The sequence below is a fragment of the Halichoerus grypus genome, chromosome 9, assembly GCF_964656455.1.
Source record: "Halichoerus grypus chromosome 9, mHalGry1.hap1.1, whole genome shotgun sequence".
Classification (NCBI taxonomy): Eukaryota; Metazoa; Chordata; class Mammalia; order Carnivora; family Phocidae; genus Halichoerus; species Halichoerus grypus.
In genome coordinates this window covers 44,999,060-45,023,834 of record NC_135720.1, presented here as the reverse complement: position 1 = coordinate 45,023,834, position 24,775 = coordinate 44,999,060, and the positions used below count along the sequence as shown (strand labels likewise).

General features: G+C 37.3%; 1 protein-coding gene across 7 annotated transcripts; it reads left to right on the top strand.

Annotated features, from left to right (window-relative positions):
* The first annotated feature begins 192 nt into the window (after positions 1 to 192).
* On the top strand, positions 193 to 23,949 carry RWDD1 (RWD domain containing 1). 7 transcript variants are annotated; one of them, XM_078054826.1, is made up of 9 exons: positions 193 to 349; positions 1,538 to 1,665; positions 6,977 to 7,076; positions 8,008 to 8,073; positions 13,931 to 14,061; positions 18,545 to 18,688; positions 19,013 to 19,145; positions 19,674 to 19,736; positions 22,115 to 23,949. In XM_078054826.1, exons 2-9 carry the CDS (start codon positions 1,630 to 1,632, stop codon positions 22,234 to 22,236), a joined length of 795 nt encoding a protein of 264 aa, XP_077910952.1. In that variant the 5' UTR covers positions 193 to 349; positions 1,538 to 1,629; the 3' UTR covers positions 22,237 to 23,949. The 7 variants fall into 7 exon arrangements, with proteins under 7 accessions (XP_077910952.1, XP_077910957.1, XP_077910955.1 ...); XM_078054831.1 differs by lacking the exons at positions 1,538 to 1,665; positions 6,977 to 7,076 and adding an exon at positions 2,728 to 2,841; XM_078054829.1 differs by lacking the exon at positions 19,674 to 19,736.
* The last annotated feature ends 826 nt before the right edge of the window (positions 23,950 to 24,775 follow it).

The following is a 24,775-nucleotide window of genomic DNA, read 5'->3' as shown; positions in this document are numbered from 1 at the left end:
TCTCAGCAAATCCCAAGCGGCGGTGGGACCGGCAGCTACTCAGCGCTCCGCTGGCCAGGCCTAACGAGTCGAACGCGGAACTAGAGAGCAGGCGGAGGCCCGTGCGGGGCTGTTGCTCAGCAGGCCCGGCCTGGCTTTGGGCCCCGAGCCTCCCAGCCGGGGACTCTGCGCCTGCGCCCGTCCGGCCGCTGCCCGCTCCCCTGGCGCGGCCGCGGTCCCAGCTGCTGCGCGCCGCCTGGGTGGCTGGGCGGTCCATGGGCAGCAGCGAGGGCCACGATGACAGATTACGGCGAGGAGCAGCGCAACGAGCTGGAGGCTCTGGAGTCCATTTACCCCGACTCCTTCACAGGTGACTTCCGTGGCTGCGGGCCCGGAGTGGCCCGGGGGTGGAGTGGGATGGGCCGAAGCCCTCGGCCTCCCGGGCGAGGATGGAGAAGGGGACAGCGAGGCCGCGTGGGCACCTCGCCCGCTACTCTCTCTTCACCTTCTTCTCCCGACGTGTTCAGGCACTTAGGAATAACTTCACAGCTTTTCCCATTCTCCGCTTCTTCCCTGAAATCTGAAAAGTCCGGGATAGGCTGGCGAGGTCCCTGGAGAGTGTCAGGCCTGGAATTGAGTTGGGTGCACTTTGGTTTTTGTGTAATTTACAGCGACCCGAGGTTTAATGAAAAAACACGAAAACAGATACTCAAGTGGGAGTAATTTTTCTAGAGCTGCAGAGGTGTCGATTTTCACCTTTACTCGGGTAGAAGCTGTTTTGCATACGTTGGTGTTTTAAAGTTTATGGGATTCAGAGTGCTGTTCTCCCAAGTTACCCAGAATCAGTTTTGAGAGTCCCTGGGATTTGTCGTTTTTCTTTTTTCTTTTTATATTCTGCGAATGCCCAGTGAATGATGTGGCACAAATTTCAGTTCCACTGCAGATTCACATGTTGTTAGGGAGGGATATTAGACATCATCTGGCCTGGACGCGTCTTGCTACAAGCAAGGTAATGGAGGCGCAGGAAAGGTAAGTGGCTTGCTTTGGGTCTAGCCAGCAAGTTAGCGGCGGAACTGGTACTGAGAGTTAGGTCTGGATCCCCTTCCTGTTCCTTCACTTTGCAGACTTGCGGAAATTGGGATCTAGCTCCAGGTAGGATGAAGGGGAGCAGAAGATCACTTAATAGGTTGGGCTAATATAAAATATTATTAAGAAGCTCATTCGGTATGTTTTAAAGGAAGATAATTTTTCTGTGTTAAGCCGTGCTTCAGATGATTTTGAAAGTGCCGCAAGATAACCTATCAATATGGCTTTTCTCGCATTTACACTCAGTGTTTGAGAAGTGATCAAATAAAGCCAATATGAGTGAGTGGAACCTAGGTTTGTGGGATTTACAGACCCTATCCCTTCCTTTGTTGTTCATCACTGTCAGAATTCAGAATGTAAGGTATGTTCAACTCCAATCCCTCTCCCTTTCGTTGTTTAGCTTAGTTTTCTTAGCTCCATTTTTTGACCACTGCTTGCAATGGTAGCAAATTTTGTTCTGCTTTGCCAACAGGCAGATGTCTCTCAGCTTCCCCTGTATAGTTCCAGTCCTGTTCATGTTCTCTCTCACCAGCAGTACAGCTGTGCTGTGAGGATGTTAAGGGGATGAGTGAAGAGGGGTTTGAGAGTGTCATTAACTGGGTGAGTGTGTATGGAGTCTGGCTCCCTTCTCTATCCTTGCTTATATGTCAATGTCTAAATAAAAGAGAATATAGGGTCAGTTTTTGGATATATTCTTAATCGTGACGTTTGGTCATTTCTAGTACATTGGAAATGTAATTGGCACTGTGTAGGTAGAGTTAAGAAAGCATAAGGTGTGCTAGTTTTTTCTATGGACATAAGGTATCCCTCATTAAATACTGTGCATATAAGCATTTTAAAAAGTGATATATTTTTTAGTCCTAAACCAATCTTATGGTTCTTTCAAATTGTACTAAGCTCTGATATAGTTCGGTATGTGAAATTCTTGTCAGATGCAAAAGTGCTTGACGATTCTGAGCCAGGGTAATAAAACACAGTTTATGAATCTTTGATGCATTCAAGTATTCTGCAGTATCAGCTGAGCCCATCTGTCTCTAATTCCTACCAGCATTCCTATAAACTTTGCAATAAATAAAATAAGATGTCTTGATTTATACTTCTTTAGGGACTTTGCCTCACTCATGATCGTGTTGTTTATGTAACCTCGCAGGGAAAAGGCAGAGGAGTTTGGAATAAAACCCTTCCATGTTTGATCTTTTGAAATTATGAGGATTTGCAAGATTTACTGTTTTACAGCCTTCTTTTGGGTTGATGATTTCATACTTTCCTATTTTCATACCAGGTTTAAGAAGAGAGCTTGCTTGTGTCAGTTTGCCAAGGAACACTGATTGGCAGTTTTCTAATTTCATTTTGAATCACATTTAATACTAGATTTGGTAAATGCTCAATGCTCTTGATGAAGGAAGTAGATATACTTTTTTTTTTTTTTTTAAATAGATAGCTTGGTGCTTGACAGAGAAGCCTTTGTTAAGCACATCATGACCCCCTTGTGGTTGCTTTAAGAGGCACAATCCAGCTAGCCCATAGTTCTAGCCACATAGACCTAGCCTAACCTCGGAATTGATTGCTTGACTATTTGCAAAGAACTTTTGGTCCACTGTTGAATTTGTTGTGAATTATAACAAATCATAATACAGTTTCTTCTTTTTGCCTGTTCTGTAGCTTGATTGCACATTGATCCAATCCTCCTAACAACTAGTCTTCCAAAATATAAATGGACTCTCCTGATACCACATTCTCCTTCAGTAGTGCTTCACTTGACAAGGCCCTGCTAAGGTAGTAGAATTTGGTTATTTCCATTTCTGTATCAAAATCTCTGACTATGGGGAATTTTGTTGAAACAAATTGGTTGGCTTCAGGCTAACCAAAAATCAAGTTCCCTTAATTCTGTTTGGTCTTACCCAGAGGGGTACGTAATTCTGTATTTGCTGTCTCAGTACCTCTAAGCAGCATCCATGAGCATGTAACAGTTCTAATTGCATCTTAGAGATGGGGCAGAAGTCATCTTTTACAAGCAGTTTTTCTAAGACACTCCCTAAGAACCACAGGGACTTATTTTAATATGGGCTGTCTGGTTCTTTGTGAAAACCTTGATGTCATTCGTGTGTCCCTTTAGTGTACCTTTCAGCTATTACCTCCATTATGTCTGTCCTTAATTCTGTCCAGTTTACCATCATCTGCCTCTCTATCACTTAATAGTTCTCCTGCTTGTCCACTCATTCCTTCCACTATGCCCGACGGCCTTATTCTTCTTCTCAAAAATATTTTGATCCACTTACAGTGGTGGAAATCTGGCATCTTTAGTGAAGGCTAATTTTATCCCAGCTCACAGTAATGCATTGGAGTGGGATTATTCCTTTATCAGAGTGCTGATGAATCATTCATCTTTGCTAGTCCAATTAAATAACTTTCCCATCCCTATGTTAGTCTCCTCCAAATTTTGGAATATTCTTTCTTTTTCCTTTCTTTTCCCCTTTCCTTTCCTTTTCTTTCCTTTCCTTTCCTCCCTTTCCCTTTTCCTTTCCTTTCCCCTTTCCTTACTTTCCTTTGCTTGGATTAGGTTCAGCTCTGACAGAAAACCCCAAAAAGCAAAAAGGTAAAAGTTTAGGGGTGCCTGGGTGACTCAGTTGGTTAAGCGTCTGACTCTTGGTTTCGGCTCAGGTCATGATCTCAGGGTCATGGGATCTAGCCCTGCATCAGGCTCTACACTTAGCTCGGAGTCTGCTTGAAATTCCTCCCCCCTCCCCGTCCCCCACTCATGCTCTCTCTCTCTCTAAATAAAATAAAATAAAATAAAAAAAGGTAAAAGTTTATTGCTTTTGCACATAAGAGATAGTTGTGTAGCTCTAGTCCAAGAATTCCTCAGGTACCCAGGCTGCTTCTTAGTTCCTTGTCACTCCTAAGATGTGGTCTGTACCTCATGATGAAGATGGCAGCATTCCTTTCCAGGCAGGAGGGTAGATATAGGAATTGGGGGTGGCGGGGGGAGAGAAGCCAAAGACAGCGGTTTCTTAAGTAAATTTCCTGGAAACTGTCAAAGGACTTGTTTGCTTCCATCTCATTAGCTGGAACTTAGTCATTTGGTGAGACCTAACTGGGAGGGAGGATGGGAAATACAGTCTTTATTCTGGGTGGTTAATATGCTCAGTTAAAAGTGGTGTAACTAGAAGTTGGGGTGAGTAGATAGTAGGGAATATAAGTAGTATTCTCCAATATCCTTTGTTGTTGTTGTTGTTCCTGGCTCACATTTTTTTCTCTATAATGGCAGCTTGGTGTAGTGGATATGAGCTCTGTGTCTTTGGGCAACTCATATAACATCCCCAAGCTTCAGTTTCCATGTGTGTTTAATGAGGAGTAGTACAAAGTATGCAAATACTTTATAACTGTTAAATATAAGATATTCTTTACTAGAAATTTACCATCTTAGTTACTGATTCTTCTAATAATATGGCTTCATAATTCCATGTCTTTACCAATGAACAGTTTTGATTTCCATTTCCTTCAACTGTATGGGGGCATAGCCACACCTTGTAAATGCCATCTTTAGAATTTTGCCTTCTGAAAGTCCTCTTTCTGTCCATAAACTTTGTAGTCCCACAGTTCTTCATTCCAGTTCTTTTGCTGAACATGCCTCTCATCATGACTTCTCGTGGATTAAGAGTTTATCAACTTCTTTCTTGTCTGTCTTGCCTCTATTATGTATGTTTCCCAAGGTCAGGCAAATCAGTGATGTTCTTGCTAGCATCCCAAGTCCTCATTTACCAAATACTTATTATATACATTGTTAGAATATCAGTCAGTTGGGAAAAGACATCAGATAAGTAATTTACAACATAGTGTGACGATTCTTTCATGGAGGAATGCATAGGATGCAGCCAGAGCACAGGAAAAGGGGAGGGTCTTGGTTGTTTTGGAGAACTGAGGAGTGATGAGGAGCTAACAAGTGAATGAGACTGTGAAGCAGGACTCTCTGAAAGCAAAATGTATTTAAAGGAAAAGTGGCTTGATATGCCTAAAACATAAAGTGAGTACTGAGAGTCGTGAAAAATGAGGCCTGACAAGTGAGCAGGGGCCAGATTACAGAGGGCCTTGTTAGGGATTTTTAGATCTGATCTTGTAGGCCAGTGGTTCATCGCCCATTTCCCCCTGACAGGGCTAGACAGACCCATATAGTACACATTATAGACAGTGCCATACCATACCTGGATCGCAATAGTTGGGATGCCTTCACAAATAAAATAGGCTTCTCGAGTTTGTTTTGACCTCTCATGGCTGCTGCTTTTCTTTTTCTCTCTGGCACTTTTTCCTCCTCGTACTTTTGTTTCCCAAATTTAGGATTCCTTACAAAGCCAGTGTTGGCCCTATTTCTCTATTTTTTCCTCTGGTGATCTCATTTAGTCTAATAGCTTTAGCTCCATTTGCCCATTTCTGATTGCATATTGCATACTCGGTATCTCCAACTGAAAGTTCCTTGTGTCATTTAAATGTATCATCTCTGATCTTTTTTTTGTATTTTTGTTTTTGTTAGTGGCGCTACCATCCTCTGCCTGCAAATTTGGAATATAGAGTCCTCCCTGTTCCTTGCTATTCCCGTGGCTGCTAACCTAGTTCAGAACCTCATTAACCTTGCTGGGATGATTTTAATAGCTATCTAGTTTCATCCTGCCTCTAGTCTTGTTTCTTTCCTTCCAATTTATGCCCTGTGGCCAGACTTATCTTCCTATGATTAGAAATACAATTCTGCCCATGCTGCTAAAAAAAACTATCATTGTCCACAGCTGAACTTTCAGCAGTATTTTTTCAACTAGTTTTCTTCACCCACATATACATCCGCCAAATGGACTAATTTCTTCTTCCCTATATATTCCTTAAACTTTTCCACCATTATGCCTTTGCTGCCGTGTTTCTGTTGCCTGCATTTCTTTTCTCCATCTTTACTTACCAAATGCCTTAATTCACGGTCTAGCTCAAGTGACTTTGCTGGAATTTCTCAGCTGGAAAAAAACATTTTCTTTTTACATGAAACTCAATATAGTTTATTCAGTTCTTCCAGTTACTAGCTGAATAACCTTGGGCAGATTATTTAAGAGCTCTTTATTCTCAGTTTCCACATCTGTGAAATTGGGATAGTACTATATTTAATTAGTTTTGAGACATTTCTATGTTTTAACATCTCTGAAATAGGAATTTGTCTTATAATCGATTAGATATTGAAGTTTAATTGGCAGATTTTTTTTTTCTCAGTACGTAAAGTAGCATGCATCTCATACTTGATAGTATCTTAAATTTGGTGTCATATGGTAACAGTATAAGATCGTGGTCTTGGTGTAAGAATTAAAGGATCTTTGTGTAAATGCATAGTACAACACAGGCCCAAAGTAGTGCTCAATAAATGTTAGCTGTTACTAGGTATAGGCGACCCTTAAATTATGGCTCATGGAGTCCTAAAAGGGGTAATCAGTTGGAATGTCATTGAGTTGAACCCTTATTTCTGTAGTTGCTATGTTTACATTTTATGACATGTAAATGCTAAAGTTGGTCATGAGAAGAAGTAGAAATGAAGTGCATCAAATATATTTTATACACATTTGTCAAAAAAAGGGTCAATCATATTTTAAAAGCTTTATTATAATTACTTTTCAGGGACTTCTTTTTAGCGTGGGCTGGACTATCTGAGGTGTATTAAACTATGAGTCCAGTGAGTCTTATCTTCTTGACAAATACTTTCATAGTAATCATAGATATTCATCATGCTTCAGGTACTTTTAAACTTCAATTAAAATGAAGGCAGATGTCTTGAAAATTTTATTGATAATGAATATTTATGAAGGCTTCTGAAGTTCTTGAGTAGGAAAAGCTGAGTATTTTCCTTGGTGACTTCTTCAGAGATCTCCTTGCCCTTTCATTTCAGAAAGAGGTTGCTGAGCTGCTGCAAACCTTGACAGGGGCCAGTGCTTCCCAGGGCTGGAGTGAGGCACAGGCTTTTCTCAGGGGCTCAGCAGCAATCACAGGTGGCCTGCATTTTTCTTGTTTACTCTTCTAATGGTTCTGAATATCAGTTTAATTTGTTTTTGTTTTTCTACTTTCATTCCATTGTTTTAGCTTTGCCGTTTAGCCAGAATTTGTTGAATTTCTAGATACTGCCAGGCACTGATATAGGAGCTCTCATAATTTTTATAGTATTCTTATGGGGGAAGAGATATAAACATATATACTGTCAGGCATCAGGCTGTAAAATGGTATATATGCTTTCTTATTTATATAAATGTTGATTTGCATGTCTTGACTTGCTTAACAAATTGTAAGCAATTTGATGTTTGGATTCATGGCTCATTTTATAATTCCATGAAAGATGGTAGAGACTCAATAATTGGTGAAAGAATAAAGTTTGGTTCTAGGGATGATGTGGGAGAAAGAGATAGTTAGAAGACACAAACTCTAACAAATTAATATTTACTGTTTGTCATGGAGATTCTAAATTATACCTTAGAATATATAAGTTTAAAAATTAGTGATAATACTGAGTATCAGTGGATAGTTTCTGATGAAACATCAAACTTTTTTTGTCATTCTGTTTGGGAATTTTTTAGAATGTAATTTTCCATGTATAGATGGAAATTTTGAATTAAAAGGTAAATTACTTAATTATTTTAATTGATCTGATAAAACTCCCAAGAGTTTATCTACTATAGGTATTTTTTTTTTCAAATTAAAGATAACCCTAGATTTAAATAGAAAATTGATGAGTATTGTATCATTTGAATGGTTCAGTATGTATTTGTGGAAATGGAAATACAGACTAGGGATATATATATAATTTTCACTACCCAGTAATATCACTACCCAGTTTTCGGGACTGGGTAGTGATATTTTGCTAATAAGAAAAGTATTTGCCTTAGGAAGCATATTAATAACTTAATCTCTGTGTATATTTTCTTGCAGTATTATCAGAAAATCCACCCAGTTTCACCATTACTGTGACATCTGAGGCTGGAGAAAATGATGAAAGTAAGTCCAATCAAAAATACTTATGGTTTTCCTAAGTTGCTCTCAGGAATGTTACTCGTTCTTGCAGCCATTGAAGATGTGGAGGTGCTAATAAGTAAGGTGCTGTTAGGAATCTAGCATGAATGTTGTGTATCTCTAATTAGCATTTACTATGTAAACATGACTTAGGAAGTCAGTGAGATATATTCTGACACAATGCACTTAGTTTTAAAAAGTGAAAAAGAAACATTAACAATATAGCAAATGGAGAAAAGGTAGAAGATTATTGTCTAAAACGAGACTTCGAATGCATGCCTATTTCAGTGACTGTGTGGTATTCCATTGAGTGTTATTTTTCCATGATTGTTTTTCCTCTTTGGGTATTTAGATTGCTTATTGGACATTCGCTGTTTATTTATAAATTAAGCTGGATAGGGGGGCCTGAGTGCTCAGTTGTTAAGCATCTGCCTTCGGCTCAGGTCATGATCCCAGGGGCCTGGGATCGAGCCCCACGTTGGGCTCCCTGCTCAGCGGAAAGCCTGCTTCTCCCTCTCCTTCTCCCCCTGCTTGTGTTCCCTCTCTCGCTGTGTCTCTCTCTGTCAAATAAATAAAATCGAAAAAAAAAATTAAACTGGATAAATATCTTTCTTTATGTCTTTCTTTCTTTATGATTTTCTCTCTTTAGGATGGATATTTTACTGTAGTTCAAATATATTTATACATAAAACCAGGTAAAAGCCACCATTACACAACTGTAGAACTAAGATAAATATACTGATGGAAATAAAACAGCTGTAAAACCAATAATTTGCAATTAAATAGATTGATTTAAACGTGGCAGATGTTGGGGGAGGATCTGAAGTTCATTTCCACCATTAGTCCAGTTCAGTTAATTTTGGAATTTGGTAAAAATGTTCCATAAGTTGTTGTTAACCCCAAGGATTTTTTTTTTTTTTTTAGCATTAAGCTAGTCAACTGAAATTCTGCTATGAGCAGTCAGTAATGCAAATTTTAGCGTTATTACTTGATAACTCTAAATCTGTCTTGTACAACTGAAAATGAGATTAGCAAAGAGCTATTACTAAAATCTGAATTAAAAAGATGTTGGACACAGTCATTTACTTCTATATGTATTTATATATATATGTAGGCTTTATACAAAGAATCTCAAATACAGGGGCGCCTGGGTGGCTCAGTCGTTGGGCGTCTGCTTCGGCTCGGGTGGTGGTCCCAGGGTCCTGGGATCGAGCCCCACGTCGGGCTCCCTGCTCAGCGGGAAGCCTGTTCTCCCTCTCCCACTCCCCCTGCTTGTGTTCCCTCTTCCGCTGTGTCTCTCTCTGTCAAGTAAATGAATAAAATGTTTTTTAAAAAAAGAAAATCTCAAATACAACCTGAGTATCCTTTTATACTTTGTTTGAAATGTAAATAAATGTATAGAACATACTTTAAAATATCCTTTAAAAAATACTTTTAGTGATCTTTTCCTGATGGTGGGATTATTACTGATTTTGTTTCCCCCTTCATATATTTCTAAATTTTCTATAATGAATGTCTATTACATCAAATAGTAAAATCAATAAATGTATAAAAAAATTCTTGTTCTAGCAATAAAATTAGAAATGTGCTAGTTAAGAAAGAAAATGCCAAAAGACACTGTGTATCCTTATTGGCCTAACAGTCTTTTTTTTTTAATTTAAATTTTACTTAGGTAACATACAGTGCAACATTGGTTTTAGGAGTAGAATTCAGTGGTTCATCACTTACATATAACACCCAGTGCTCATCATAACAAGTGCCTTCTGTAATACTCATCACTCATCTAGCCCACCCCACACCCACCTTCCTCCATCAACCCTCAGTTTGTTCTCTGTAGTCAAGAGTCTCTCATGGTCTGTTTCTCTCTTCTTTTTTTTTCTTTTCCCGCTACCCATATGTTCATCTGTTTTCTTTCTTAAATTCCACATAAGAGTGAGTTCATATGATATTTGTCTTTCTCTGACTGACTTATTTCACTTAGCATAATACACTCTAGCTCCATCCACATCATTGCGAATGGCAAGATTTCATTTTTTTGTTGTTGTTGGCTGAGTAATACTCCATTGTGTATATATACCACATCTTTATGTGTTCATCAGTCGATGGACATTTGGGCTCTCTCCAGAGTTTGGCTATTGTTGATAATGCTGCTGTAAACATCGGGGTGCATGTACCCTTTCGAATCTGTATTTTTGTATCTTTTGGGTGAATACCTAGTAGTGCAGTTGCTGGATCGTAGGGTAGTTCTATTTCTTACCTTTTTTTTTTAATAATTTTTTTATTATGTTAGTCACCATACAGTAACTTTTTTTTTAAAGATTTATTTATTTTAGAGAGAGAAAAAGAGAGAGAGTGTGTGTGGGGGGGGTGGTAGGGGCAGAGGGAGAGGAGAGAATTCCAAGCAGGCTCTGCACTGAGCACAGAGCCCAGTGGGGTCTGTGCCACAACCCATGAGATCTTGACCAAGACCAAGAGGATGTTCAACCAACTGAGCCATGTAGGCAGCCCTATTTTTAACTTTTTGAGGAACATCCAGACTGTTCTCCAGAGTGGCTGCACCAGCTTGCGTTCCTACCAGTAGTGCAAGAGTGCTCCCCTTTCTCTGCATCCTCACCAACACCTGTTGTTTCTTATGTTGTTAATTTTAGCCATTCTGACAGGTGTGAGGTGGTATCTCATTGTGGTTTTGATGTGTATTTCCCTGATGATGAGTGATGTTGAGCATCTTTTCATGTGTCTGTTAGCCATCTGTATGTGGCATCTTTAGAAAAGTGTCTATTCGTGTCTAATGCCCATTTCTTAACTGGATTGTTTTTTGGGTGTTAAGTTTGGTAAGTTCTTTATAGATTTTGGATACTAACCCTTTATCAGATATGTCATTTGCAGATATCTTCTCCCATTCCATAGGCTGCCTTTTAGTTTTGTTGATTGTTTCCTTCACTGTGCAGAAGCTTTTTATATTGATGAAGTCCCAGTAGTTCATTTTTGCTTTTGTTTCCCTTGCCTCCAGTAACGTGTCTAATAAGTTGCTACAGCTGAGGTCAAAGAAGTTTCTGCTTATGTTCTCCTCTAGGATTTTGATGGTTTTCTGTCTCACATTTAGGTCTTTCATCCATTTTGAATTTATTTTTGTGTATGGTGTAAGAAAGTAGTCCAGTTTCATTCTTCTGCATGTTGCTGTCCAGTTTTCCCAACACCATTTGTTGAAGAGATTGTTTTTTTTTCCCATCGGATATTCTTTATTCCTTCTTGCTTTGTCAGAGAGTAGTTGACTATGTAGTTGTGGGTCCATTTCTGGGTTTTCTGTTCTGTTCCTTTGATCAATGTGTCTATTTTTGTGCCAGTGCCATACTGTCTTGATGACTACAGCTTTGTAATGTAGCTTCAAGTCCAGAACTGTGATGTCTCCAGTTTTGTTTTTCTTTTTCAAGATTGCTTTGGCTATTCGGGGTCTTTTGTGGTTCCATACAAATTTTAGGATTGTTTGGTCTAGCTCTGTGAAAAATGCTGGTGGTATTTTGGTAGGGATTGTATTGAATGTGTAGATTGCTTTGGGTAGTATAGACATTTTAACAGTGTTTTTTCTTCTAATCCATGAGCTTGGAATATTTTTCCATCTCTTTGTGCCCTTTTCAATTTCTTTCCTAAGTGTTCTATAGTTTTCAGAGTATAAATCTTTTACCTCTTTAGTTAGGTTTATTCCTAGGTATCTTATCGTTTTTGGTACAGTTGCAAATGGAATCGATTCCTTGATTTCTTTTTCTGCTGCTTCATTATTGGTGTATAGAAATGCAACAGATTTCTGCACATTGATTTTATATCCTGCAACTTTGCTGAATTCATGTATTAGTTCTAGCAATTTTTTGGTGGAGTCTTTCAGGTTTTCTACATAGAGTATCATGTTGTCTGCAAATAGTGAAAGTTTGACTTCTTCCTTGCCAATTTGGATGCCTTTTATTTCTTTTTGTTGTATGATTGTTGAGGCTAAGACTTCCAGTACTCTGTTAAGTGGTAATGGTGAGCATGGACATCCTTGTCTTGTTCCTGACCATAGGGGAAAGGCTCTCAGTTTTTCCCCATTGAGGGTGATATTAGCTGCAGGTCTTTTCGTATATGGCCTTTATGATGTTAAGGTATGTTTCCTCTATCCCTACTTTGTTGAGGGTTTTTATCAAAAATGGATGCTGCATTTTGTCAGATACTTTTTCTGCATCTATTGAGAGGATCGTATGGTTCTTGTCCTTTTTTTAATTAATGTGGTGTATCACATGGATTGATTTACGAATATTGAACCACCCTTGCAGTCCAGGAATAAATCTCACTTGATCATGGTGAATGATTCCTTTAATATGCTGTTGGATTCAATTTGCTAGTATTTTGTTGAGAATTTTTGCATCCATGTTCATCAGAGATACTGGCCTGTTATTCTCCTTTTTAGTGGGGTCTTTGTCTGGTTTTGGAATCAAGGTAGTGCTGGCTTCGTAGAATGAGTTTGGAAGTTTTCCTTCCATTTCTATTTTTGGAACAGTTTGAAGAGAATAGGTATTAACTCTTCTTTAAATGTCTGGTAGAATTCCCTTGGGAGCCATCTGGCCCTGGACTTTTATTTGTTGGGAGATTTTTGATTATTGATTTAATTTCTTTGCTGGTAATGGGTCTGTTCAAATTTTCTATTTCTTCTTGTTTCAGTTTTGGTAGTTTGTAGGTTTCTAGGAATTTATTGATTTGCTTTCTGGTTGCCCAATTTGTTGGCATATAATTTTTCATACTATTCTCTTATAATCATATTTCTGTGATATTGGTTGTGATCTCTCCTCTTTCATTCATGATTTTATCTATTTGGGTTAACAGTCTTTCTTATATCCATTGACTCATAAAATTCCTTATTGATACCATACACAAAAATTAAAACAAAATATCAAACTCACACATTTTAAGATTTTTTTTTTCTCTTATGGGGAGGAATCTAGATTTGAGTTAAAATTATCAAAATCAGGAGTTTTTAATAATTAAAAATGTGAGTTTTTACAAGAAAGGCAAAGTCTAGACAAAGGATCATTGTGATTAATAAGTTTTATTTTTTAATTTTTATTTTTTTTTTGTGAATAGTAAGTTTTAACAGAAAATGTTTAGCACTGCTGCTTAGTTGCAAATTGCCTGGTGGAATTGAGAATTCACCAGTTGGTCTATAGAGAGATACCTTGCATTGATCTGCCTGTAAGGATCTCATTCCTATACAAATGTCAGATGTATGCATTGATACAGGCCAAAAGAGTGAGAATGTATAAATGAGTCAGGTTAAAAGTTTCTCAGACAGCCTCTTAAACCCTATTTCAAAACCGTGTCATCTAGCAACCCCTTAGCAGTGCCCTGCTGGCATTTGCATATAGAAATATAGACTCCAGGACTAATGCCAGATCTTCCTCACTGGGCACTGGCTCTGGTAGAGGCCTGAAAATAAGCCTAAGGTAGTATTTTTTTTCTATGTATTGTATTCTGTGCCTTTTGTTCATCTTAAGGAGGATTTTAAAAAGAGTGGCTTTTATCCATCCTCTTTCTCAGATATGCAATATGGTAAACTACTCATAAGTAATAAATGTATTTCATGTGTTTGAGGTGATTTTTGGTATTCGCATGATCTGTTTTCACTTATCTTCGTGGTATGTGTTATTTATCTTAGTGATTATCTGTCTGATCTCATAGTAACCTTGTTTTTCTTTGCAGGAAAATCTGTTGTGCTATGTTTCATTGACACGTTGTGAATTAATTACTAATTCAACAAAAATGTTGACCTCTCTACATTTTCAGATATTCATATCAAACTCTTATCTTATGTCTTTAGCTGTCCAGACTACCCTCAAGTTTACATACAGTGAAAAATACCCAGATGAAGCTCCTCTTTATGAAATATTCTCCCAGGAAAATCTAGAAGATAATGATGTCTCAGACATCTTAAAACTATTAGCATTACAGGTAAGGAAATAAGTTTAGTAATGGCATTTTTTATTGGCCTTAAATAGTATACATTAATTTCAAGAGTAAGAAAATGCTAGTAAATATGTATAACCAGTACATTGAACAAGGAGAATTCATGATGTATCTCTCTCTCTCTCTCTCTATATATATATGTATATGTATAGATATAGATATTCACAAAGCACCTTAATTTTTGTTTCCCATTGTACATTTAAAATTTGAGTAAGAGAAGTTGTCCCTTCTCTTGAAACTCAGTCAGCCTCATGACTTCTAGTTAATAAAATGTCTGGTAAGTACTTCAATTTTAAACACACTTTTGATCTGGTTCTCAGAATGTCCAGCCCCATGTGCAGTTAAAAATTCTGACTTTTAAAAAAATTAAAACTCCCAACCCCTCTGACCTGTTGCAGGCTAGTTGCCTGCAGTCTGGGAAGAGGACTGGTGATTGTTTTGTTTTTCTTATCTTTCCGTCTCCTGAGGCTTACAAGCAGCAGCCAGGGTTTATGATCCCTCTGAGAGCGGGGGTTGTGAAGGCAAAATGGGTCTTGGAAAATTCTTGGCTAGTTCTGTGGTAGGATAGGCTCCCCATAGTTTGGGCTTAGCCAGAATTTAAAGCTCTGTCTTGCTTGGGTTGAGAGTTTTCATGGATTCTTCAGAGTAGGGAGTAGGGAGGACAAGTAAAATCTTTACTCCACAATGTTATAAACAGAAGTCCTAGCTTTGTTTGTTTGTTCTAAGAAGAATTGACAGAAAACATATCTATACCTTAAATGTGACTGGTATATTTCAAGGACTATTGGTCCTCTGAATGCCGATATTTTAAAAATATCTGGAGCTATTAGAGAACGAAGAGTGAAAGAAGATAGATCAAACATGAATTTATTCTTATCTTGGGCCCTGTTCATTCTGCTACCCCATATGAGATTATACTAATTCTAATATTTGACTTAAAATGCTTCATTTTAAAACATTGCAGAGAACCTGGGGCAGTATGCTATATTCAGTCATTTATTAATGAAAGTTATTTGAGCTGAGTGATTACTTTCTATGTGTTTTATATTTTATTTGCACTCAAGCTCCTTCCTTTCAGAAAAGAAATTTTGATTTCTTTCTCATACCTGAGATCGGATATATTGAGGGAATATTTGTACTTTTTTTCCCAAATTATATTGATTTTCAATATCAAAATAGTAAATTCATATTATAAAAAACTCAGAAAGTATAGGAACTCATGAAAGAGAAAATTAAAATTACTCTTAATCTCACCAACCAGGTATAACTGCCTATTAACATTTTGGTATGATATAGTTCCAGACTTTTTTTTCTTATGCTTATATTCATGGTACTCCTCTTCTACCCCAAGTTAGATCATTCTGTATATAATGTTTTATAACATCCTTTTTTTCACATAACGATATATGTGGGTATCTTTCCATTTTAATAAACATGTATATGAGTCATCATTTTTGATAACTGCGTAGAATTTCACTGTATGTATGTGTAATTACACCTATCCTTTTTGAAACAATTATTTATCATTTTTACCTGATTTAATATGTAATTCTTTGGACATGCTTCTTCTTCTTCTTTTTCTTTTTTTTTTTAAGAAGGGGGGGGCAGGGGCAGAGGGAGAGAGAGAGTCCCAAGCAGGCCCCACACCCAGTGCGGAGCCCAACATGGGGCCTGATCCCACAACCCCGAGATCACGCCTGAGCCAAAATCAAGAGTCAGACACCCAGCCGACTGAGCCATCCAGGTGTCCCTTTGGACATTCTTATATATCACTATTTGTAAGTCCTTAGAGCAGAGTCTCCATTGAATCCCTAGTGCCTGGCATATAGTAGACACTCAGATATTTTTTGAATAAATGAGGAAAGTATATTATTGATGAGTATACTAGTCCAGTGTTTTCTATAAGTAAGATTACTGGGTTAAAGGTTATGCATACTTAATTTCATACACATTGCCAAATGGACCTTCAAAATGATTGTGCCAAGTTATGATTGTGCCATTGAGGTGTCTGCCCACATCTGCTAACGTTAGATTTTTTCATTTAGAAAGAAAAGCAATGATAACAAGATGAAAATAGTATATAATCATAATTTGAAATTCTTTAATTAGTAGTGATATGGAAATCTCCTGTGTGACTTCTCGCTTAGTTTCATATAAATGATTGTGTTTTTGGCTTTTCTATTGGAATACTTAAGTTGTTAAAAAAGAGATCCTACTGGGATTTGTTTTTGAAATGTATCAAGCATTAAGTTAAGTGACCAAGACAGACACCATCCCTTCTTTCATAGATTTTATATTCTGGTGAGGAATGTGGACTAGCAAATTGGAAATTGTTATTCTGTGTGGAAAAGTGCTGTGAGTGGATGTAGACTTGAGGCACTGGAGAAGCTTTCAAGAGAAAGAGTTTGCCAGGTAAAAAAGAGAAGAGTTTCAGGGCAGAGGAGCGAGCTTGTTAAGTGTCATGGAAATGAGAGGGAGAGAAGAGATCAGTATTTCCTTCCAGAACTTCTAGTCATACTAAATTTCTTGAGTTTAGAATTTGAGATTAGTGATCTTATGTGACGGAACTAAAGAGATTAATTCCCAAAGGGTCTTCTGAACTGTTTTAAAAGTATATTCTTGCTCCTGGTTGGTTTGGAAAGCTGTTGAGTTTTAAGCAAGAGACTGACTAGTTCAGTTATGTGTATATATTGAGTGGCTGGAGAAGTTGATGTTAGGGGTGACAAGACCACAGGTTTTAAGAAAACCAGTTAGGAGTTTCTTGTAATATTTGAAGTTGAAGATGATGGTGCCCTGGGTTAGGGTAGTACCAATGTTGGTAGAGAACAGTAGGCAGATTGAAATGATATTTAAGAATAGATTAGAGGCAGTGATAGAGCTTATGATGGGTTTTGAGTGTTCATGCTGGCTGGTTGGTGGTTTGGTTCTCTGAGTTGGGAACATAGAAATAGGTTTTGTGGAGAAGATGATGATTTTAGTGTTCACGTGCCTGTGCGACATCATATTGCTGTCCACTGGGCAGTTTTAATTGGGTTTGGCATTCAAGAGAGAGGTTTGTGTAGTCAGATTTAGGATGGTTAGCATGGAGACACCACAGAGAAGCCCTGAAGAGAATCACAGGAGCTTGAAGCCTTGTATTCAGAGAAGGCCCACGAGATGAAATACCTACTCAAATGCCGCTGAGACCAGCCCTGTCAAAGGAGTGGTTGGAAATCTCTTCTGCTTCTAGGATGGAGATTCTGGCTTGTATATTTGGGATTTTTTTGTGTGTGTGTTTTGGTCTGTTTCCTTCAAACCGTATCTTGTTTCTGTGGATAAGCAAGATACCTTGTTTTACTTTAATCTACTTTCAGAAATGACCAACTTCCAAATAGCTTTTGAATTACAGTTGACCTTTGAACAACACAGAGGCTAAGGGACACTGACCTTCCTTCCACACAGTCGAAAATCTGTGTGTAACTTTTGACTCCCCCCAGAACTACTACTAACTGGCAGGAAGCTTTACCCATAATGTAAACAGTTGATTAACGCATATTTTGTATGGTATATGTACTATATACTGTATTCTTAAAGTAAACAGAGAAAATGTTATTAGAAAGTCATAAGAGAAAATACATTTATAGTACTATACTGTATTTATTGAAAAAAAAAATGAATGTAAGTGGACCTGTGCAATTCAAACCTATATTGTTCAAGGGTCAACTGTATATCCCTTTCATGAGTTGGAGAACTTTTATATTTGATTTTAAGCCATTTCAAATTGAAGAAAAAAAGGTAGGTAAAGATAAATCACCAAAAGTACTACATTCTTTATTATTGTATATTAGAAAATCACTTTGGCCTCAAAGTTCAGTTCATTGTCACAGCTCTTTAAAATATCCCAAAAGATCTAAATCATGAAAATATGGTGGAGAACTCATGTTACTAGCTGCTATAGGAAAAGGTTTTCTGGGGACACCTGGGTGGCTCAGTCAGTTGGGCGTCTGCCTTCGGCTCAGGTCAGGATCCCAGGGTCCTGGGATCAAGTCCCACATCGGGCTCCTTGCTCAGCGGGGAGCCTGCTTCTCCCTCTGACCGCCACTCCCCCTGCTTGTACTCTCACTCTCTGTCTCTAGCAAATAAATAAATAAAATCTTTAAAAAAAAAAAAAAAGGAAAAGGTTTTCTGAATTCTGGTTATTAAACAGAAATTAGTAAAAAGATATCTGTTTCAGGTTGGATGTAGCAAATTACATGTCTTTTTGAATTTAATATATAGTTATTCATATATATGTATGTATGTGCTCAATTCTTAAATGATCATTTATCCAGGTGTCTGAACTTACAGTATAACTGAATTAGTAATCATATTATAAATGTATGGAATTTAGTGATTATGATGAAACACTTTTTCATTGGTTAGTTTTTTGTTTTGTTTTGTTTTTCTGAGAAGTATGTTTCTCACTACAATCTTTCTTTTGGTTACATAGGCAGAAGAAAACCTTGGTATGGTGATGATCTTTACTTTAGTGACAGCTGTGCAAGAAAAACTAAATGAAATAGTAGATCAAATAAAAACTAGAAGAGAAGAAGAAAAGAAACAAAAAGAAAAAGAGGCAGAGGAAGCTGAAAAGGTATATTATAAAGCTGGGTTTTCTTTCATTATTTTTTACATCTTTTTTTTTTTTTTTGGTTGTTTGGTGGGTTTTTTTGTTTTTAGAAATTTCATTAATTTCTTTGGCAATCACAAAATAAGCAGAAGTAAACTTTACTTAAATTTTGCTACTTAAGATGTTAGAAGTCACTGCATTGGTCACATAGCATGGGTAATGATTAATAAGGGTTAGTAGAGCTCATGCAGGTAAGATCAAGAAGTATACATTATTTCTTTATAAATTACAATTTTATTATAAATTATAAGCCTCATTTATCTAACCACATCTTTTTTATTTTCTAAGCAATTATTTCATGGCACTCCTGTTACAATTGAGAATTTCTTAAGTTGGAAGGCCAAGTTTGATGCAGAACTCTTGGAAATTAAAAAGAAACGAATGAAAGAAGAAGAACAAGCAGGAAAAAATAAATTAAGTGGTATGACTCCCCTCTCCCCTGCCCAGGCTGTTCTATGTTCTTGCACAACAAGAAGATCATTTGGACAGATTTCTATAAAAACATAACATACTTGGGCATCTAGGACAAAAAGAGAAAGCATTCTGTCTACATGATGACATTTCTTCATTCATAATTATGATTAATTTTTATGGCTTATCTCTGATCTAAATATCTCAATGGATAGATCTTGAGATATAGCTACCACGACATTCAGAATCACAAGCGTTAGAAGTGGTAGAGTCAAATGCATTTGTTTTTCTGGGGTTCTGAAGCAGACTGGGTTTTCACTTGTTCCATTTTAATGCAGATACATATCACATGCCTCTTAGCTACTTACTGAATTGATAAATTTATTGAAATTCATAGAAAAATAGGTTTTCAGACTTGTTTTCTTGGATTATTTTACTTTTTAAAGGATTGTAGGGAAGATGGAGGAAAACTGGAAAGGTGGGAAACTGGAACATACAGGAAAAATATGTTTGAATTGAACATATTTGTTTCTTTTAGGGAAACAGCTCTTTGAAACAGATCATAATCTTGACACATCTGATATCCAGTTTTTGGAAGATGGTAAGATAATACTAAGATTCCACGTGTACATAATACACTGTTTTTAATATTAAACCATGAAAATCAGAGTGATAACTTAATGTAAAATTTTCCTCCCAAGGCTGTAAACAAATACATTTTGAAGAATAAATTTTAATGCTTGATTTATTTATACACTAAACTATAGCAATGTATTTTTTAAAGTTTTTTGATAACTTAAGCAACATCAAAGATGGCAGTAAACAACTATGGTCACATTAGTCTTTAATAACTGGTAAACCAGGCCACTGTAACTCAGGTGGCCTGGTTTACTCAGATTTCTAGTATCAGAAGTCTGTGGAAATTATTTCATGGTCATGGAACTTTATAAAGACCTCAAATCTGGAACTCTTCATGCCCTCTAACCAAAAATCTTATGTTTCATACTAGTCTTACTATCTGGAACACCTACTTCCTTATGCTTTCCTTCTCCTTTTTATCCTAAACTTTATCCTCTTTCAGTCTTCTGTCCATTATTCATCCATCCATAGATATTTATTGCACCCCTAGCATAAGCCAAGCATTGTCCTGGTTGCTGACGATATAGCAGCAGAGAACAGTATAGACAAATTCCCTGCCCTCATGGAGCTTATGGCCTATGTGTGTTTCTTAAACTGGGCTCTATACTCAGTCACACTTCTGATAGCACCCTAGAGTTCTACAGTTCATTAGCCTTCTTCATGCTCATCTTGCCAGTTGGGGATCCTGTAGCATTCTGGCCTTTCAATTTTGTTCCTGGACTGTCTTCTGGAAAAGGTTAAGAAGCAGTGTTGGTGTGGCCTTACTGCCAAATCATGCTTCTTAACTTGATCTGGGCCCTTATGGACACTCACCATTCTGTTTTATATATCTTACTGCATTCTTGCTCCAGGACATTATAAGTCTTCAGACAAATAAAAACACCCCAAACAAACAAGCAAACAAACAGATAGACAAACCCAGCAAGGTTGTCCTCATGTATCTCTCTCTCACTTTACTAGCTTGTTTTTCTCCTATTTTATTGAGAAATTCTGGAACTGAAAAGCTGTGTCTCATTCTCTCTTGCATTTTAGAAGTTTTACTGTCTTCACTCATCCTTGACTCCTTACCCTGTCTAACAGATCAAGTATCTCTTCATATCCAGTAACTAACCAAAAGCTCTCCATTGATTCTGCTTCAGAAGTGTCTTTTCCAGACATTTTCAACTCTTTCCTCCTAACTTGAAGGTTTTATCATTTTTTTTTCCCCCCTGGGTGTTTGTGGTTGCTTCTTACATTGTCTCCCTGCTTCAGTCTCTTCCTCTTTTTGGTGCCTTTAGTCACCATCCCTGAGGTGGCATTCCTAAAACTCATGTTTAATCATGATACTTCTCTCCTTAAAATCTTTTGATGGTTCTCTGTTGCTTAGAGGAAAAGGTTGACCTACACAATCCTTCAATTTGGCCTTCATCTATGATATCTCCAGATATTTTTCCTAAAGAATCTTGTGTTCCAGTTAGAAGTATTCAGAGTCTTATTTTTTCTTTCTCCCTTTGCATATACCTCTACCTACAATTGCTTCATCCTGCCCCCTTTTCTTCTTGCTGGATTAAAATTTATTGTAAAGATATTTTAGATGTCATCTGTTTTGGGAACTTGCCTGTCTCTCCCAGAGACAGTGAGTTATTCTTTGGCCTGAACTTAGCAAAGGTGTATTTTATTACTTAACTGCTCATAGGCATGAAGCAAGACTCATTCTCATTGAATTGAATGTCAGTGGGCTGGAGTCTGCCAGGAAAGGAAGATGAACAATTTTTGGTGATTTAAAAGTACTGTACTATCCCACCTTTATGTACTTCAGACAAACTGAAGAGTAAAGATGTTTGATGCAAGGCCGAGGGATTGCTTCCTATAGTGCTCAGATATTTGGAATTTGAGAAAGGCATACCATTGGTTATAAGGGGAACTAAGTGAGAGTGAAGATCAAGTTATATCTATCAATTAAATAACAAGTATAGTTGAGCTTTAATGATGTACATATCTGCCAATACTGGAAGACTCCTGGTACAGGCCCCATGGTCGGTGATAATCAACTTTGTTTAACCAGGATATACTATCGTCTTCAACTTATAACATGCCACATCATAAATAATTCATTCTAGGAAAGCTTTTTTTATAACTGGATTTTTTTTTTTTTTTAACTGGAAGCATGAAGTTGCTCTTAAAATGTGTGTCTCTGCTGATTGCTACAGATCGTTGTTGCTCTGATTTGCGGTAGTAGTTTAGGATTTCATCACTGGCACCTCACTTGCACATTTGGAAGTTTGTGTTTGGTGTTGCCAGTGAGTTATGTCTTTTATTCCTGAATGTAAGACTGAAGGTGAAATCTTTTGTCTTTTGCAGCTGGAAACAATGTGGAGGTAGATGAATCTCTGTTCCAAGAAATGGATGACTTGGAGCTAGAGGATGATGAGGATGATCCCGACTATAATCCTGCTGACCCAGAGAGTGATTTGACTGACTAGTGGACTATCCCCATCTGCAGAGAGGTGTGACTGCCACAGCATCTGTGGCTGTGCTGACGTGTTGATTTTTCTTTCTTTTTTTCTAAGAAAAAATAATTTTCAGGAGAATATTCTTCTGATAGCTTTCATCATTGAACTTAATAAACTGACCTTAAAGTTTCAAATATAAAATGTCCAGTTCCTCTTATTGGTAGGAATAAGGTCATATATTTAAAATCATTTAGTGTTAGAGAGAGACCCAGCCTATAACACTAAGACTTGAAGATAGAATGCAGCTGTGCACACATGTGTGTTCATATACAAGGAATTGTAGTAATTTGGAATTCCTATGCTGGACACAGTGATGGCTTTATGCTTCTGAGTGCCATCATTAATATAAAATATTAGAAGACAGAGGTGAAGAGAACATTAAACCTTCTGAATTCTAGCCTTTGGGCATGATAAATTTAAGTCTTTACAAAACCAGAAACCTAAATTATATTCAGGATTAAAGTGGACTTTAGTCTTATAGTAGTATTTGAATCAGCATCCTCTGTGGCGTTATTAAAAGGTGTGCACTCCTAGGCTTTTCTCAGTTTAGGTTATTAAACACTGACCTTAATCTGAATTTTAAAACAGTGAAATCTCATGCCAGTTGACATTGGTTATTCCATTGCATGCTCCTTATCCTACAGTTGTGAAATATATATATATATTTGTGATGTTCCCTTACTTTTCTAATTTAGCCAGTCTGAAAAGATCTGAATTCTTGAGGTTGTACCCTGTCTGCAAGAGAACACATATCCACATTAATGCACATATGAGACCTTTTTCGTAATAATTTGGAATGATTGACTTGGGGACTTCAGGTAGGAGAGCCAGGCTTCATGCAAGTTATCCAGTCACTGCAGGTGGAGAATTGAATCTTAATCCTACTAGGAAATTACTTGTGCTATTGCAAATCACTGCCTCCTTTCAAAAGTACATATACTACATATCCACAAGCACAAGCAGATCAATTCCATGTTTATTTTTGGAGTTAGACCTATAGCTAAAATCAAACTATTTAAGACAAAACTATCATTGAGGAATGTAATACTTTTTCACTAGCTTTGGTTCTGACCAATAAAGGGGAATACGAGGAGTGTTCAGCATATCTCTGCAGAGACAAGTCTGAAAGTTTCTTTTGTGTGAAAATCAACTTTTTCTAAGGAGAGATCCTTTCTGAAGCTGATCAGCAGCTGCATTAAGAACTCAAGAGCACTTTAATTAAGGGTGAGACATGCAATGATGAACAATGCAGTGCTGAGGTCAATGAAGATTGGACCTTAAAGTGTCAAGACTGATTCCACCTCCTCCTCACACATGATTTTTTTTTAAAGTATAAGTTTTTTACATTTTCTATAGGTATTGAAATAGATTCTACCTTTGTCATTTTAGAATGTAGGCAGAACCTGATGTATGGAAATGAAGGCAAAGAGATAGTTCTAATGATACTCCCAAGTATTTTCATCCGGAGTAAATAATAATATTTCTTTTGTTTTCTGGGAGCTAACCAAAGACTCTGCTTCTCAAACTGGAGCACACATAATCCCAGGATGTACAAAAGCATGACTGGTGGTATTTGAAGCAATAATTAGGCATCTCAGATTATCAGTTTTGCACTTGGATTTGGGATAATTTTTGCTTTTGTTTCTCTACTTACGCTAAATTGCATAAAATAAAGATTAAAAACAAATACAAGTATGTGTATTCTTTGCTGTATCCCTGTGACAATGTCTGGCACTGAATAGGCATCTAGTATTTGTTGAATGAGTGAATTACGGAATAGAATGAAAAATTGTCATGCATTTTAAAGGTTAAACATGACAGTTAGATGTTCTGTTTGCCATCTGCAGCTTGGCATAATGCTTCTGGATTCTGCATTACTTCGTACTCTTCTGCCAGCAGGGGTGCCTTAGGAAAAAGGTGGATAAATACTGATCTAAGGCAAACACATCTAAAAGGTTACATGAACATTTCCTAGTTGAGGTAAGACCAGGAAGAGTGATGAATAACATCTCTTATGGATGCACAGGATGAGTTCATTGATTATACGGTCACAAACTCCAAAGATGTATGTGCCAAAAAGCAAAGAGATGCATTCTTGGATTCTAGGAGAAAGGAGACTGTGGGTTTTCAATATTTATGTGCTAGCCCATTGTTTATGTTACAACACAAAGTAGTAAACTACCTCAAGTAGCTCAGTGTTTGTCTTTCAGAGAACATACATATCATGCAGCAAAGGTAGACATTGTATGATATATTAAAATGGGTTGACACTTCCAGAACTGTAGAGAGTAATTTTAGAGAGACCATTGAGATCTAACGTGATAGGGAAAGGTTTTCACAAATGATACATGGAGTATGAGTCCATATAAATATATAAATGGGAACATAAGGTTCTTTGCTGCTTTAGGACCTATATCAGAGTAAGAGATGCAGAATGCTGATATATTATGAAGTTGATAGCCTTCTGTTTCATTTCACTTTTGTTGGGCAAAGGACTTGGAAAGAAAAT

Bases quoted from the DNA above. Each gene is read 5' to 3' on its own strand.
- RWDD1 (XM_078054826.1), top strand. From the start codon at position 1,630: ATGAGTGAAGAGGGGTTTGAGAGTGTCATTAACTGG. The intron at 1,666-6,976 runs GTGAGTGTGTAT...CTTTCATTTCAG, and splicing joins TTGAGAGTGTCATTAACTGG to AAAGAGGTTGCTGAGCTGCT. The intron at 19,737-22,114 runs GTAAGATAATAC...TGTCTTTTGCAG, and splicing joins TATCCAGTTTTTGGAAGATG to CTGGAAACAATGTGGAGGTA.